Source organism: Rhopalosiphum padi, chromosome 4 (genome assembly GCF_020882245.1).
Source record: "Rhopalosiphum padi isolate XX-2018 chromosome 4, ASM2088224v1, whole genome shotgun sequence".
NCBI lineage: Eukaryota > Metazoa > Arthropoda > Insecta > Hemiptera > Aphididae > Rhopalosiphum > Rhopalosiphum padi.
Window position 1 is genome coordinate 28626184 of NC_083600.1, and position 17355 is coordinate 28643538.

General features: G+C 26.1%; 1 protein-coding gene and 1 long non-coding RNA gene across 5 annotated transcripts; one reads left to right on the plus strand and one right to left on the minus strand.

The window, feature by feature from the left end:
• The first annotated feature begins 189 nt into the window (after positions 1-189).
• Positions 190-9513, plus strand: LOC132930501 (uncharacterized). Of its 3 annotated transcripts, none has more exons than XR_009662233.1 (6): positions 190-488; positions 1066-1229; positions 1290-1375; positions 4478-4675; positions 5403-5554; positions 6559-6963. It is a non-coding gene; the product is annotated as an uncharacterized LOC132930501 (long non-coding RNA). The 3 variants fall into 3 exon arrangements; XR_009662234.1 differs by lacking the exon at positions 190-488 and adding an exon at positions 9170-9513 and having other exon boundaries at positions 856-1229; positions 6559-6630; XR_009662232.1 differs by lacking the exon at positions 190-488 and having other exon boundaries at positions 861-1229.
• LOC132930497 (protein FAM135A) lies at positions 2735-14319 on the minus strand. Of its 2 annotated transcripts, none has more exons than XM_060996413.1 (18): positions 14044-14319; positions 13048-13190; positions 11291-11373; positions 10123-10277; positions 9833-10056; positions 9723-9752; positions 9558-9654; positions 9199-9438; positions 8953-9105; positions 6529-6781; positions 6305-6454; positions 5432-6136; positions 4978-5368; positions 4749-4916; positions 4464-4665; positions 4138-4393; positions 3235-3462; positions 2735-3150 (listed from the first exon to the last, which is right to left on the minus strand). In XM_060996413.1, the coding sequence occupies exons 2-18, from the start codon at positions 13122-13124 to the stop codon at positions 2945-2947; spliced, it is 3618 nt and encodes a 1205-aa protein (XP_060852396.1). In that variant the 5' UTR covers positions 13125-13190; positions 14044-14319; the 3' UTR covers positions 2735-2944. The 2 variants fall into 2 exon arrangements, with proteins under 2 accessions (XP_060852396.1, XP_060852395.1); XM_060996412.1 differs by having other exon boundaries at positions 6526-6781; positions 14044-14318.
• Positions 14320-17355: the final 3036 nt, after the last annotated feature.

A 17355-nucleotide genomic window follows, 5' to 3' on the forward strand; every position in this document is an offset into this window, starting at 1 on the left:
ATTGCATTTAGTTAATTATTATTAATTATTATAGATAAATATTTTTTGTAAAAAGGTTGGTGTCTAGGCAAAGTCAAATAGGAGTTTTACTTTTCTATGTTATTACCACATAATAAATTAAATATATATTATTGCAGCTATTTTTTAAATTTTTTGTTTTTTTTTTATTCTTATCAAGAGAATGGTGTATTTGATATCAGTACAGAACATGTATCATCTACATGCATAGACTTATAGAAGTCTATGTCTACATGGTACACATGTTGAATGTCGATTTTGTAAACTTGTTGTCAATTGTTGACTAGACTACAATGCAAGTTGTTCTACTTATTATAATAATAACTGAAATTGTCATTAAATAATTAATTGTCTTTATGTTGGAATTTGGAAACTGGTTTTCTCATTTAATAATTTCATTGTCCTTACTCATTAACCATTTCATAGGCTATGACGTCATTTGTGGGATATAAACATTATAAACTATAAAGGTGTGCAAATGCTGAAATGCATCCCATGAATATTTTTTAACACACTTTTTGTGTACATCATTTCATAGAACTATAGTGTAAAACAAATAACAATAGGTGTTTTATGCATCTTAATATGTTAGGATGTGTATTTTATACCTCAATTTTATGTTTATTAGTTTATTACCCACCAATTGATTTCCTTTGATAGCTTGGTATACTATATAATATTATAAAATTCAATACAGGATTTTAAGTGCGAAAAAATGCAATATTTCAACATAAAACAGCCTATAATTTTTTGCTTGAATGACTTTTTTATTATTATTAAGTACATTCAATTCTGAGCACTGGTTATGACTTATGACTAATTAATATAATATATGTAACTTGCATTAAAATTTCAAATATTAATATTTGTGTTGATACCTATTGAAAATGAAATTTAATTTTCAGACAAAAAATCATATATAATAGAAAATTTGAAAGATAAATTCATGGGTTTATGTCATGACCTACTATTCTTTATCAAAACATTAAATTGTTATCATTCTTTATTACTCCTGAAATTACTTATCTGCCTATTTATTGCTTGCAGCCTGCAGGACATCATATTATCTTCTGCCGGTGGTATACTTGAAAAAACTCAAAAAACAATAAGATCTTTAAAGTCAATCCAAGAAGCGCCAGTCTTTTCCTATTTTATATTCTCATGCCCAGAAGATCAATATTTAAACAATGACTTATCAAGTATTCATAATGGTATATTTTAAACATACTTTATCTTTAAATGAATTAATTAATATATAATTTTTTTTTTAGTTGTTTATTTTCCTGAATTTATTTCACTTCTGGCACAGGAACTCCTAATACACAAGTTTACAATAGAAATGACTGATCAAAACTAAGTATGTATTTTAATATTTTTACCATATACAATAATATTTTTGTAATAAATGTTTTATTTAAAATCGATTAAAGTTAATAATATTTTAGAATTAAACATGTATATCTTTGTTCTTTTATTTAAATACTAAACAAGTATGAGCCATATATACAATATAAATGCAGTCAGGCTGCTATTATATGTGTATTAAGTTATAAGTTATAATATTATAACAGATATTGAAAAATTATAAATATTATTCAATTAACTCATGATTGGTATGTGTTACACAGATTTATAATAAATAGTTGTTGAATAACCTACATTTAAAGGTACTTAATGTTTTTGAATATTAGTATCAACAATTTAAACTGATATAACATTTTTTTATTTAACTTAACTGTAATATACATAATATACAATATATATAGAAGTTTACGTTTCCATTTTTTATTTTTATAAAATTACTTAACAATTCTTAAATTATAATAATAAAATAAAAATAATTTACAATGTAATTTTAAAGTTTATAATTAATTAAAATATTTATGATTTAATTAAAGTTGAGTTTAATTGACCCTTGTGTTTTTATACTTCTTAAACAATATTATATTAATATACATTTTATTTATTTTAATAATAATGATGTAAATTTGAGCATTATCATATTATAAGATTTAATGTAATAAAGATGGAATATTATAGTTTTCTCCCATAGGTACCAATAATATAAGTAAATTAATACTAGACATATTTTGAACATTTCTGTGTATTCAATGGCAATTTAAATTATATCAAATTGTATTTATGTTAATGGAAAAATGGTTTATGTGCACGATTTAACCAAACATAGAGATTAACTGAATACTTTTAATACCTACTTTAGAAACTCGTAAATTTAATAAATTAAAGCATACATGGATTTACCAAAAAATATTTTTTGATTGCATTTGATTTTTCAACTAAATTATAATTGGAAATCAACTGACAAACAATTCAAATTTTTTTATAATATATTTCAATTTTAAATAAATATTTAATATTTTAAATTATTCTATGTTATTACATTGGCGTAATGGTGTATACTAGTTGATCTATATATCTTGATCTAGTCAATATAATATAATTAAATATAATTCATCAAAGATCTTTTTTTTTGCAATAAAACATGTTAATTTGAAATTTTATATACCTAGGTATTATATTGAAAATCAAAAATATTTTAATTATAATATTAGAATATATTAAAATGTATATAGTTGGCCTATACAGTATACAGGTATTAATATACACCCTGATAATGTATGCAAATAGGTATATTACTTTAAAAATATCAAATGAGTTTTAGTTTTTTTTTCAATTTAAAATAAGTTTTGCGTGATTCTTTGTTAATTATTATTTTATTCTTATAAATATTTTGTTAAACTCTCTAATCTTGGGCAATTCATAAAAGTATTAAAACTTAAAACTTTATTAACTATAATAAATGATTTGATAGTTAAAGTTTGTTAAAATAATAATACCGCGAGTGCTTGCGTTATAAAATTCAGTTTGCAAGACCACAAGAGATTTTACGAAATATTCGTTACATCTACCTAAAATATTTAAGTCCAGTTACCACCAAAAACTTTTCAATGAATAAATCTGAATCTAAAACTGCTATATGAGCTGCTCTTCCTATCAATGAGTTTGCGGTGTTCGGCAATGCGTGATGTACATCATAACGGATAAACGTAACATCCAATTTGTTGATTATTGGACATAAAATATTGTTCACCATTTCTCGATACGCCAACCCTATAAAGTAAATTATATAAAAATTATCGTACAACATTTAATTGATAATTTATCATATTAGTATAATATAAGGTATATGTTCACCGGTGGGCGATGTATCTTTAATAGCGGCTTTGCACAGCTCGATTCTTGCTGAATGAGGTGGAACATATCTATCTTGGGATGAACCAAACAATAGAACATGCTTAAAATAACTTAAATGACAATTTTGAGCTAATTGATAAAGGAACGTTTGTCGAATATCTGCAGCGTCTTTCAAAGATAGCTGAAGTAAAGTACCACTTTTTTTAACTTTTTGCATAAACCATAAACCTATATAAAAGTAAGTCATTCTGATAATATATATTATGGTTATTATTTTATTATATAGGTATTTAAGAATACACTGATATATTATATATATATATAGAGAGAGAGAGTAAAACTTCCATGTAACGTCACCGAAGAGATCGGAAATAATGACCGCTACCTATCTATTTAGAGGTAACCTAACCTACAGAGGTGACCGCTATATAGAGTGCATAAAAAACCAAATACATACACAATATTATGCACATACCTATTAAAAAATGTATTTGTGATTAGAGTTATGTATCTATTTATAATATTTACAATTTAAAATTTAAAAGTTGTGTATATTATAAACATCATAATTAAAAATATTGACAGTTTTTTTAAAGTTCGATAAACTGCCATAAATAATTTGGGCAAAAACCATACACTTGTACATATTTTTTATAAATTTATCTTATAATTTGACTGTTATTTAGAATGCCCGCTAAATAGAGGTATTTGTATTTTTCCCATAAAACTTGACGGGACCAAAAAAAATAACAATTGCATAAAGGTGACAGTTAATGAAAGTTTTACTGTATAATATATTATATAAATAAAAACTACCTTTATATTATATAAATTGTAGAATGATCGTATATGATACATATATATTGTATTTATCTAAATAACTAATGTTAGTTAGGTACTTACCCATATTCACTAATCCACTAGTGTTATATAAAGTTCCTAAATGAGGGCCTGAAAGTGACAAAAATGTATGCATTTTTGGTAGTAAATGTTTCATTTGAGGTCGAGCAATTGCTGCTCTAATGATGATTGTTCCAAGGGAATGACCAACAAAGCTTATCCTAGATGGATAATGTGGTAGTTGAAACGAGGATATGTGACCAAGAATCTCGTTTACTAAACGATCAGTCATACGTTCAAAATCCGAGAATGTATCCCCCTAAAATTCACAACTCCGTTTTAATTTATATAAATATAATTATGTACTATGATTTGTTAAAATAAATTACTTGGTTTCTTTCAGACATGAGAAACTCCAGATGAGCACCAGGTAAACCCAATTTGATGTATGTCTTAACTAAACGTAAATCAGCTGAATTACCGTCCAGTCCGTGGACACATACTATGAGATGAACACCTTCGGGTGAGAACATGCGTAAATCTTCGCTGATATGAAAGTATGGTAATGTTGAAGCTAATATATGAGCGTCACTAGTAGTAGGTATACATATATTATTAATTTACAAAAAATAATCTAATCTAACCTAGGTCTGTATTAAAATTTAAGTACCTACCTATAAATAATACCAGTAAAACTCATTTGTTTTTTAAATTGTTCCTTATATTTCTGAAACATTGAATTGTCTTCAACACTGTTATAAGAATGAATCCGGCCATCAGCTTTTATGTCTTTGTGTGTTTCGTCTTCGTAGTATTCCGGTTCCGCATTATTTTTCTTAGTTCTGTTAAATTTAGATTTAAATTATTAAATTAGAAATAAGAATATTTATTTAAATGTGATACCTGGCTATAGGTTTCTTAGAACTTTCTGAAAACTTTTTCTGTCTCATTGCTAATCGATGTTGATCATTCCATCTAGCTTCTTTTACGGTTTCATACATATGGTATAATAAATTGTCAACTGAATCTGGTGGAGGAATCGTATCTCTAAAAGGTTCAGGAGGTAGAGGAATATCTCTAAATTGTCTGGGCGGTGGTAAGCGAACTTCTTCATATAACTGATCATTGGACGTTAACCTATTAGCCCCAGATTGTTTAATACATTTAGAAGATTTTATTTTTTTTTCAGTTATAGTCATTTTTCTATTTGGTGACTCTTCGAGTAATTTTAACAACCTCCTTTGTAATTCTCTCCCTATGTACAAATCGTGTTTTGTATCATACGGATCATCCGCTGAAAACAACATAAACATTATAATCATTTGCAGAATAATCTTATAAGCCAATTATAACTGACCTTTTGGAGTAATTTGACCAGAAAATGAAGATGTCGAAGACTGACGACTGGAAACCCATCCACTTTGTTCTGAAGTTATTTCACTATCAGAAACTGATGAAAATCGTGTCACTACTGTTGATGGTAAGTCTGGCATTGATTCACTACTGTTCGCTACGGCCGAAATTACTTTATCGTTTACTAAATCTGGTATAGAAGTGGTACTATTTGAATATTTAACCATGATTGGTGATGTATTCAGTGCTTCTAACTGAAGTGGAACACTAACACTAGTTCCTAATTTTGAAATCGGAGATTCCTCGCCGGACGATGGTGATCTAGACTTATTTACAACTATTGGATTAATTTTTTCTGTCATACGCATCGATCGATAAGATCGCCTATCATTTCTTCGTATTGGTAAAGAGGCATAACCATTTGGCTGTATTCGAAACTCGGGAGGTTTGATATTATCTTTTAGACGACGAGGCAGTGTCATAACTTTAGTATTCTGAATAAGATCTAATTTTTTATATTTTGTATGCTTTGGTATTGTTGATCTTTCAGTAGGATTGCCATTATTATTTGTTTCGAAAGTTCTTGAAAAACTAAGCGGTAATGATAACATTGGTGTATCCATTACAGTTGATCTTAACAACTGGTCTAAAGATTTGCTGTGTCTAGTTTTAATACGTTGATTGTCTGGTTTTTGATTTGTATCCGTACCTTAAAAATATTTAATTAATGATAATTTATAATTTAGAGCAAAAATATACTTGATAAATATCAAAATTAAGTTATTCATTAAGTTATCTAAACTAAATTGGTTATACATAATCGTAGTCAAAATTTAATAATGAATTAGAAACCCTAATTATATAAGCATCAAGTTACCTTTAACTTTAAGTAATTTTCCAGTTGATGCCATTTGACTACATCTTCTAGATTCTAATATAGCTGCAATACCGCAACTACAATCTTGATTTAGTAAGAGTGTTTGTCGCAATGTATTTAGTGGAATGTCACACGAGTTAATAAAAGATTCTAAAATTAAAAACTGAATAATCAGTATATTCTTATAGTTATAAAAAAAATATGTGAAGCTAACTAATTACCACCATTATCTGATCTTCTATTATTACTTCCAGGTTTTGTATACTGATCTTCAAAAATTACAGGCAAAGTGATAGGATCGCCATCTGTTGCTGAGCAATGAACAGGTAAAGGTGGCAATGAAGCTAAGTATCTAGATCTTCTAGCTGCTTCTGATACTGATCTATAGTGTTGATAATTATTATGATCATCATAACAACCCGCTGCACTTTGCCTCGGATTTTCTAGTACAAAAAAGGCTTCGGAAAATCTCCTTACCTATCGAAAGTCAAGTATATGTTTTTAAAACAAAATTACAAGTATCTTTACCATTACCTTTATGGCTTTATGGCTTTATAGCTACATAAATAATTAATTAATCTATCGTTTATTCATTAACATAAATATGTTTGTTTTTCATTAAATTTTCATAGTTAAAATATATAGAATAATAAGCATAATCAATATTTAAATAATTTTGAATTTCAATCATTTGGTTCTAACTAGTGGCATTTATAGAGGGACCCCTCCTAGGCCTGGGCCCATAGTGCAATTTCAGATTCAATCAACATTATTGAAAAATGCTATACATATGTATTATGTAATAATACATATTATGTAGGTATTTATAAATTAAAATTCCTCTATTTGTGGCCACCTAAAAAATGTTCCAGTTGTATATGCAGCCATACTGGTGGTAAATTGGCCCATAGTGAAAATAATTCCTATATTCACCACTGGTTTCAACTAGATAGTTGGTGGATAATGGATAGCCATTTTAAGTGCCATAACATACTTTTGTTAGCATTTAAGTTTATGGTTTATTGGTGATCAATTATTTAATAAACCTTGTTAAATTTGAATTCATGACAACATTTTAATATTGTATAAAATAATCAGATGTTTTTAACATTTTATTAATAATTATTATAGAATATAGGGGTAATGTCCCAAATACGAAAAAACGTTAAGTTTGTTTAGTAAGCACAAAAAAAAGTTGTGTATGTACAATTTATTTTAGAAGAGACTTAAGCCAGCAAATTTAAATTATCTGTAGAAGCTAATTTAATTTTTATGCAATTTCACTATCCGCCTATACTCTGTCCAGCGAAAGAACGCGCCGCAAACTGACCAAAATCCATTCCCCAATGATACTCAGCCATAAGCGAACCAGTTTTGATAGCATGGTAACGCGGGGGGTTGCGCAGAATTGGCGCGTTCTCTCGTTGGACAGACTACAGACATTTAGTTAAATGCTTATTTTAAATCAGACAAATAATAAAAATTAAACATTTTACATTCTTGCTTGACAGTAACATTTAACAGGAATTAAGCTGGAAAGTGACAATGTTAAACCAATCTTCGGAGTTTATGTTTTAAAAAAAAAAGTTAAATGTTCCAGTAAATGCCACCAAATAACAATAAACAAGTAATAACTAATAACTAAATATTAACAAAAACTTGTTATTATAATATAACGTTTTTATTCATTTTTTATACTCGTACTATACTACTATAACATCTAATTAGTAATTAGTAATTACTTATATATATTTATGATTTAAGTTTTAAAATAATAGTGCCAATGGGACACAAAACATATTTAATATACATAAGTGTTTTACATATTAATAAATAAGACATAGTTTTTATATATATATATATATAAAATAGCAATAAATAGTTGATAGAAAATATAGTTCAATTTTTAAAATAATACAAAATTTTTTTATTTTTATTTATAACCCGATTTGAAATAGGCGGATAGTGAAATAGTATAAAAATTAAATTTTTTGTCTATATGCCTACGATATATACATATTATTAAATACACGTTATTTCAAAATGTATAAAGGAACTATGTATAGTTAAATGATAAAATTATTGTTTATTATTATCTTCTCGGCTAGTTCGTTTATTATACTTCCTCAGAAGTAATACCTATAGGAATATTTGTATACACTATACACTATACACTGCCATTTAAGCAAGACTATTACGATTAAAAAATTTAAAATAAATACATAGATAATATATAAAATATACTTACATATAATAATCAAATAACAAAATTAGTATCCATAAAAATTAATAATTAATAATCAAACTAAACTATGATATTTAAAAAATTAGCGTTGAGAACATTAGAAAGAAAATATTGATAATGTTGTATGGCTTCTAGGGTGTATCTAATATCTTTATATTCTACATAGAGAATAATTATTAAAAGAAACAATATATTAAATTGGCCTATGAAAATAATAAGGAATTTTAACTGAAATTGTAAAATGTTTTATTTCAACAAATGAAGGATGCAGCTTCACTTTTTAGTTTTTTTACTTATATGCATTTATAAATTGATTATAGTCAAATATATTTGTCAAATTTAAAAAAATGCGGGCAAATTCCCAAATGACAAATAAAAATAAAAATTTATATAATATACTTACTCGAAGTTGATGGTGTTTTTTAGAAAGATGCTGATTTATGGCTTGTTTTTTTGTAAAATTATCTAAAAAATGATGCCATAGCAATATGTTTTGAGCACATAACTGAGCTATACTACTATTTGCTAAGGCTAGAAATTCATCTTCATCTAGTATCTAAACAAAAAATATATTTTTTTTATTATTCATTTTTAAATAATAATATATGTTAACATTTTAGATCCTATCTACGCTACTGTATACAGATACTTTGTTTGTTTGAGGAATTGTAACAGCAGTTTTAAGGCCGGCAGGTGTTTCAACTTGTTGCCATACCGGCATTATTCTATTATATTGAGCAATTGTGGAATGAAGATTGTCGAAAGCTTCCGATAACAATGAACAAACTTCGCGATGAATAAGTCGAGCATTAAGCATACGACTAACATGATTGTTGTTGTTACTGTTCCCTGAGCTTCCGACACATTTAGTGGTCCCGTTTTGGCCATTCTAAACATATAAATGAAAATTAATTACTAATAAACTAAACACAAAACTACTATTAAATACTATTTATTAACTATATTGAAAGTCTAAGTTTAAACAATTTGAATTGTATTTGTAATTACCGCGTTGCCAAAAAATACAGATTCTATGGAATGTGATGGCCGAAAATTAAATCGATTTGTATTATTTGTTAACCATGTTTTACCAGTTCTAGGAGCACTATTAAAATTTTAAAATAATAAAATAATTTCATCAAATAAAAAAACTAATAAATAACAAATACTTACCAACTTTGCATATAATTCAAGATACTTTTTCTAAAAGTAACAAAAACGCGTGTTTTAGTTTTTTAGAAATATAAATATAAACTTTATTTTATAAATAACAATGAACTTACTTAATGTAGGGTTGATGTAAAGCGACCAAACTCGCGTGTATAGTCAAAGTTACAGCTGATAAATGAAAGTAATCAAATAATACTGGTAAGTGGTAATGTAATCCTCTCGCTGGACAGACATGTAGTTGAAGAGTTCTGCTGGAGACGCAACACATAGAGCCATTTTCTCCAAACCATAATTCAACATTTAAAATAAATCCAGCTCTTTCAAGACTATCCTGTAACTATTTAAATATTAAAAAATAAATAAATTGAAGAGTATTAAAAACAATTGTTGAGAGTTGATTTACTTTTTGACTGTCTACCAGGACATGTGCTTTAAACAATATTATATCGTCGAGCATAATTTCCTCATGTCGATATAGTATTCGAAACGTTTTACTGACCCCAAGGTCCTCTCCATTTTCAACATAGTATAATTGAGGGGACTTTTGATTATCTTGTCCTATAAAAGTGTAGATTATAAATATTTTATACTCTATGTTTTAAGCCTATATGGCTATATATTATAAAATATTAATCAAAGAAACTTAAAATGTCCACTATTACTTAAATCGCCATTTTCTATGTAAAGATTTAAAAATATTTAGACTAATTTTAAGTTATTTATACCACAAAAATATTTAAACCATTCTAACAGCTATTATATTACCTATATTATACATAGTTTGTCAACTATAGTATTATATGAAAAAAAATATGTGATCTAGATTTTTTGGTTAGATTTATATCAACCTATCATATTATACTATTCCTACAAATAGAAAAATACACTAATAGTATACCTAATATAAATAAATTAAAAATATTTTCAGAAATATAAGCCAACAGATCGACTCCGCTTGTTTTACATATAGGTATCTATAGCATAACATTGAATTCAAATTTAAATATTTAATACATCCATAATACGACTCAATGACGAGGTAAACTTTATAGCAGTGTATTTTTCAGCTTTTTAAAATTAATTTTATACCTAGTATTAATAAGAATATTATAAGATGGATTATTATAATAATTGTAGGCAGTATAGGCACTATACTAACCATTTATACTAAACCCTTTGTTAAAATTTAGAAAATTTTCAAATGCTTTCAATATGTCTAAAAATTGCAATTACATAATTTATTTAAACATAAAATTAAAAAATTAAAACTATCAGTATCAGAAATATTGTTTAAATCTATTAGTAATCATTATTCATTAATATGAATTATGGTCTGATAATACCAAATATATAGCTCTAGTAACTCTACACAGAGTCACTATTCCATTGCAATAATTTATCATTGCTTTTAAATTTATACTTAATAGCTAATAATAATAATCTATAGCATTCTGCGTCATGGTGGCGTGTTAAGTGAAGCGAAACGTGTATCTAATACACTTGTCACTTTTACATACACGATACACCGTACTGTATCCCGTCCGTTTTTTTAACTACCTATATGTACTTACTTTGTTGATGTTTTTTTAAACTGACTTCCACTTGAACAGAGAGTTTAGGAGAAACTTTAAGTTCAGTTCGAATACGATATAATCTATAAAATACAAAACAATATCAACCATAAGATTTATAATTTGTAAAATTAATTGTTACACGCGTGTGATGATAGTATGTTTATATTTGTTAGCTGTCATTGACCTTACAACGCTAATTTTAAACTTGGCACAACATAAAGAAAAGGGGAAATAAAAAAAGAGTTACTGGCATACCAAATCTGTACGATAAGTTTTTATTATATTCTTTAACGATATGTATTATATGTTACATATTTACATACTTATATTATTGGTTATATACTTATAATTAATTACTAATATATTAAGTTATAATCAATTGTAAAAGTAGGTAGATAATTATATATTTTGATTAGAATTTTAAGTTATTGGTGTAATAATTTAAGGTAATTTTTAAAATCATTTTATTTTATATATTCACAGTTGAGTATTTCGTATTTTTGTTTCTCTCTATTATCTGAAAACGATTTTAAATATTATTTAGTTTCTTATTATTGTAATGGCAACCTAAAATATTAAAAAAATGTTTTAAAGTTTTATAACAAGTCCACACAGTTGTACTAAAACACAATTTTAATTGCAGCTATCGCGAATACAGCATTTTTGGTGTAGCACTAACATCGCAGTGTCATCGTGTGAAAAGACTGATAACTACTACATAACTATTGCGAAAGTGACTATTATATTATCCTATACGTGCATGATAATTGATAGTTAGAGAAAAGCTATCATAAAAGTCTTATGAACTTGGCTTAATACATAAGATATTTTTATTCATACACAGTGAATGACACTATATCCTATAAATACGTTTATTTTCCAAATCTTATATAAAAGGTAAATATTAGATAAAATTGATATTTTACAATGAGCAAGATATATTCATCATGACGACGATAAATATTTAAGTAGGTAGTTAGAACGTGAAGATTGAATACAAAAAATTTAAGTGGTTGAATAAAAATAAGGGATGAGCAAAACCAGCGGGGAGAGAATCCCCTAATTTAAAATAATTTTATCAGTTTCGATTTTTATTAGTTATAAAAACTTAATTTAAAATAAAATGTTGTATTTTCTTAACTGCATAAAAACTTCAAAATACTATATGGTTAAAGTTGTCCATTGTAAGCTTTAAACTAATAATATATAATAATATAATAAGTATATTATATATATGATTACATAATAAGTCCATTTCAATTCATATACTATACCAATATATTATATAGGTATAGGTACCTAGCTAATGTACTCGAGTAATAAATGTTTAATCTGCCAACTTTTTAGTTCGTTTACGGTATCTTTTGAGTTTTGAGTCATGCTATAAGTGTATATTATATTTCTTTATAATATGTATATATAATACATCAATACTCAATACCCACATAATAATCTATCCCTGTACATTACTATAGAGTGTATAGATTATTATATACAAAATACAACCTAAGCTTTTGGTATTGAATTTAATATTACTTTTTTCATATGCGCTACAGATTATACTCTTAAATATCATATCGACTTATTTTTTGCTACACAACTATATTATTACACGAAAATTATTTTCTATTCATACCATGAACTATGAAGACATTTTCAAGTATAGTCAGATTGTTAGAATAATAATAAGCAATAACTACAAATCCTTAAAGCATATATTTTTATTTCATACTTAAATATGTGGTGAAACTTACCCTCTTTGAAATAGATCTATGTTATAAAATTTGCAGTACTCGACAGAAAATTCTACAGTTGCTTGAAGTTCACTCATAATAATAACATCAGTTCTGTCTTCGGACTCATTTCATAGTCATAAAATTTATTAACTTTTTGTGTTCTAATAAGAAAAACATATATTAAATATTGTGTTTTTTAAATATAATCTGGTTATAATATTTAAAATAAAAATTATTTTTATAGCTCAAATAATAATTTTAAATTAATTCAATTGAAAAATTACGCTCTTTTTACAAAACTCATTTTAATTATGATATAAAAATATACATTAAATAAAAAAATAAACATTAATAAATAATAATAATCACTTTTTAATTAGGTTATTATTTTCTGGGAATTATTATTTATATTAGAATAATTATGTTTTATTTGTAGTTAATATACGTATTGAATGTAATACGGATTTCTTATGAAATACTAATTTAAAAATAAATCACAAATATGCTTACTTTTCTATACAACGTATCGATTTTAGATATATACACACGTATATATATTTATATTTATTTAATAATAAAATAAAATCTTAATTTTAAAATAAAAAACTGAATGTATTACTAGAATTAAATTATACAAATTATTTAGGTTTAAATAAATAAGAAAAATGTAAGTTAAGTTTATGATTTACATAAAAATACCATCAGTGTTATCAGTTTTTATCTAATTAAATTATGTATTAGGTACTAGGACATACTTAACTTATACGTTAGTTAGTATAGGTAATAATTACATTATATTTAATTCTTCATAAATTTAAAAATTTTTTATAATTTTAAATTGTAATATTCTATAAATCAACAAATTATTTTAATTCAATAAGTCAACCCTTAAGACGGTCATATTATAAATATGGTCTAAATATATAGGTCAAAAAAAACGAATAAGCAGATTTTCAATTATCCTCAGGATAGATATTACGCGTAATACGTTGATACATTGAATTTTAGTACTACCTTTGATAATGTCTTGTTCACGTATTTTATAATCACTGCAGTTAAAAATGAAAGGAAATAAAATAAAAATGATTAATTTTATAATTCACAAATAACGCACTATAACAATAATAATAATCGAACAATTAATGTATATTTTAAATTATTATATAAGTATATAGTACATGTATAATGATTATACAAATCATTCACTTTTTATCCGGAACTTTTTGTAGAACGTGCGTTTGACCCATATTTATCCCGGCCAGACCACCGATTGGACTCTAATGCAAAGCTTGTTGGTATTCAGGGACGGCCGCTAGACGGCGCTTTGACCACTAAAAGCGACTTTACGGGTGTTACCCTGACAACAAGCACACAGGCGATTCCTAGTGACTGCTGGTTTATAAAGAGCAAACCTATAAAAAAAAAGGTCAGTTCGGTACACACCCCATATACCTTTTTAACTGTGAAGAATTCTTAATTTTTCATATAATTTAATATCTTATAAAGTTATAACATAAACTCATCTCATAATAATATTATTACGAGCTAGTTAGTATAGACTGTATAGATGCTAATAAAAATAACCTTATCTATATACATAAAAAATTGTTTAATTAAATCCCTATGAACTATAATTTTAAGTTTTATAACCACAAAATTGAATTGATCATCACTTATTCATTTTTATATACCAATATATGTATATCGAATTCCAGTAAACTTACAGCCTATTTCCAATGGTGTCATTGTGGTAAGGAGGCGGTAGGAAATCGTATCCTACATCCATGACTTTTATTTTTAAAACTAGCACACTAAATTTATTCAGGGTCGTCATTTGGGGGGTCAAGGTATACGGTTGCACCCCTTACTTTTAAAATAGTCCTAATTGGCCTGCGCCTTTATGAAATAATTCACGATTATTAATATGATTAAAATTAAATTTTATTTTAATATTGACATTCATCAATATTGGTATATTGTCAATCATGATTACAACTTTATAATGGTTTTAAAGTTTAAACAAATATCATGCTATCAATTTTTATTATATTTTTATTTTTAAATATTTACTATTTATACTATTTATTGATGCAATGATTCGATCTGTGATGCATAGAATATGGAAATAATTGAAAGCAGGATAATTTACATATATGATATATAGGTACATATATATATTTGGACATAACCCGCTTGGGCGCAATTTAAAAAAATTACCTGTAAATTGTTAACACATTTGGGTGCATTTATGAAAACACCTTTGGAAACAATATTAAATATTGTGATTAGTAAAAAATATATTAAACTACATAAAATAATTAGAATTACATTTTGCAGTCAAAAAGTTAATTAATTATCAGAAAAGATCATAATTATATTATACAATAATATTAATAAATAATGAACTAGTAATATACAAAATTAAATTATAGGACATTAAAAAAAAAATCTTTAAATATTTTTGAAAGACTACCTATTGCCAAACTCTTCGCAGTATTTTCTGGGTAAAGTAAATAAGTTCAGATTTAGTAAAATATACTAATATATGCAAACAATAATGTGCCCAAACGTGCTATTATGATGGGAAACATTACGCCCAAACGTAAGGATTTAATGTTCTGTTTTAGCTAAATGCGCTCAAATATCCCCCTATCTATTTTTATTTGGTTTGGTGAAATTTCAAAATGGCCTACTTGAACCTCGCATACCCGAAAAAAAACTTTAAATACCTAACGCAGTAACGCCCCTTCATTTATGTAGCCCAGTAGGGCAGTAGCCCTGCATTTATGTAGATACGCATTTAACACTACTAGAGAATATTTTATAGAAATATAATACAAACAAAACCAGTATCCTCTATACTAACTTTACACAACTAAGGTAATATTACTTTATTATACAAAAATATATTATATTGTATACTATTGTGAGTTGTGACACAAAAATACACTGAGCGGTTGAATATAATTTTATCGTGGAATGACTGACTAGTAATATTATGTGTTGTAATTTTACTTTTATCAAATTGCAATATTATGCCTATAATCTTGATATATTTACCAAATATTTATACCAGCATTTTCTAAAAGTGTTATATTTTTTTAAATATTTTGGCTATTTTTATATTTAGTTAGTAAATCGAATAATATTTTTTGAATTACAAAAAATAAAATCTTAATGAATTTCATCAAAATGTAAACTTGAAAAGTTTTTAAAAAATGTGAGCATTAATAGTTTTGATATTTTAGGTTAATATAAAAACAAAATCTATTGTTTATTATGAGGTAGGTAATTGTTTTCAATTGCATAAGTCAAAATATCACATGAGACACTGCAACAGTGTCGCATACAGTCAATTTGATGCATGTCGAAATGACGTTTATCCTCTATTTACACCGTATACCTACTATACGGTACGTTGATTTAATGATATTGACTTATTATTTATAACTTATAGATTAATAACAATCAACAGATTCAGCTGGTAATGTTATAGGTACCTAGCATCTAATAATAATTATAAGTATATGTAATTATTAATTAGATTTTGGTAAAAATTATGGTATTCGTTTATTAAGCGTAACCTACCGAACCGATAATTAATCAGTCTATAAGACAGTTATTTTATTATTACAGATAATATTCAAAATATCAGAACCTGGTAATATTTCTTTTTCGATAATGGGAAATAAAGTATCTCTATGACGTTTTTTTACAACAAAAAACCTTCATTCCAAATTATCTCCATTTACTACATAGTCCAAATACCCAAGGCCCTTCTAGTCTGCGATCATAATTTCCGTTAGATGTACCTAAGTAAATAATTAACTAGATGTATTTGATTTTATTGATCAGTGATCACTGTCAGAATTATTGGAGTCTGTCACATACTACATTCGATTTTCGCTCGGTAGGTCACATATTAAACGAATATCAAAATTAATTCATCCTAGGCCCTAGCGATAATTACTAAAAGAAAAATATTTAAATACTAAAACAGTAACAAGGTGTACAATTGGTGTTGTATAAACTCGGAGACGTATTTAGATATTTTATGCCCTAGGTAAGAAAAAATTACCCCCATATTAAATCAAAATGCTGTCCAAAATTTAATGCACGAAGCTCAAGCCCCTTTGCCCTAAATACGTCATTGAATGAACCACATAATTGAGAAGTAAGTCACTGAAATGCATGTTATAAATTTGAATTCAAGGAGTCATTAAATACGAGTCTGAGTAAGGACAGTCAGCATATAAATATTACTAAGTATATTTTATGAAAAAATATTTATTATATGCTATAAAAAAAATTATTTTTTTATTACTA

Bases quoted from the DNA above. Each gene is read 5' to 3' on its own strand.
- LOC132930497 (XM_060996412.1), bottom strand. From the start codon at position 13,124: ATGAGTGAACTTCAAGCAACTGTAGAATTTTCTGTCGAGTACTGCAAA. The intron at 6,455-6,525 runs GTAATTAGTTAG...TTTTAATTTTAG, and splicing joins TAGAAGATCAGATAATGGTG to AATCTTTTATTAACTCGTGT. The intron at 3,151-3,234 runs GTGAACATATAC...TTTACTTTATAG, and splicing joins TAAAGATACATCGCCCACCG to GGTTGGCGTATCGAGAAATG.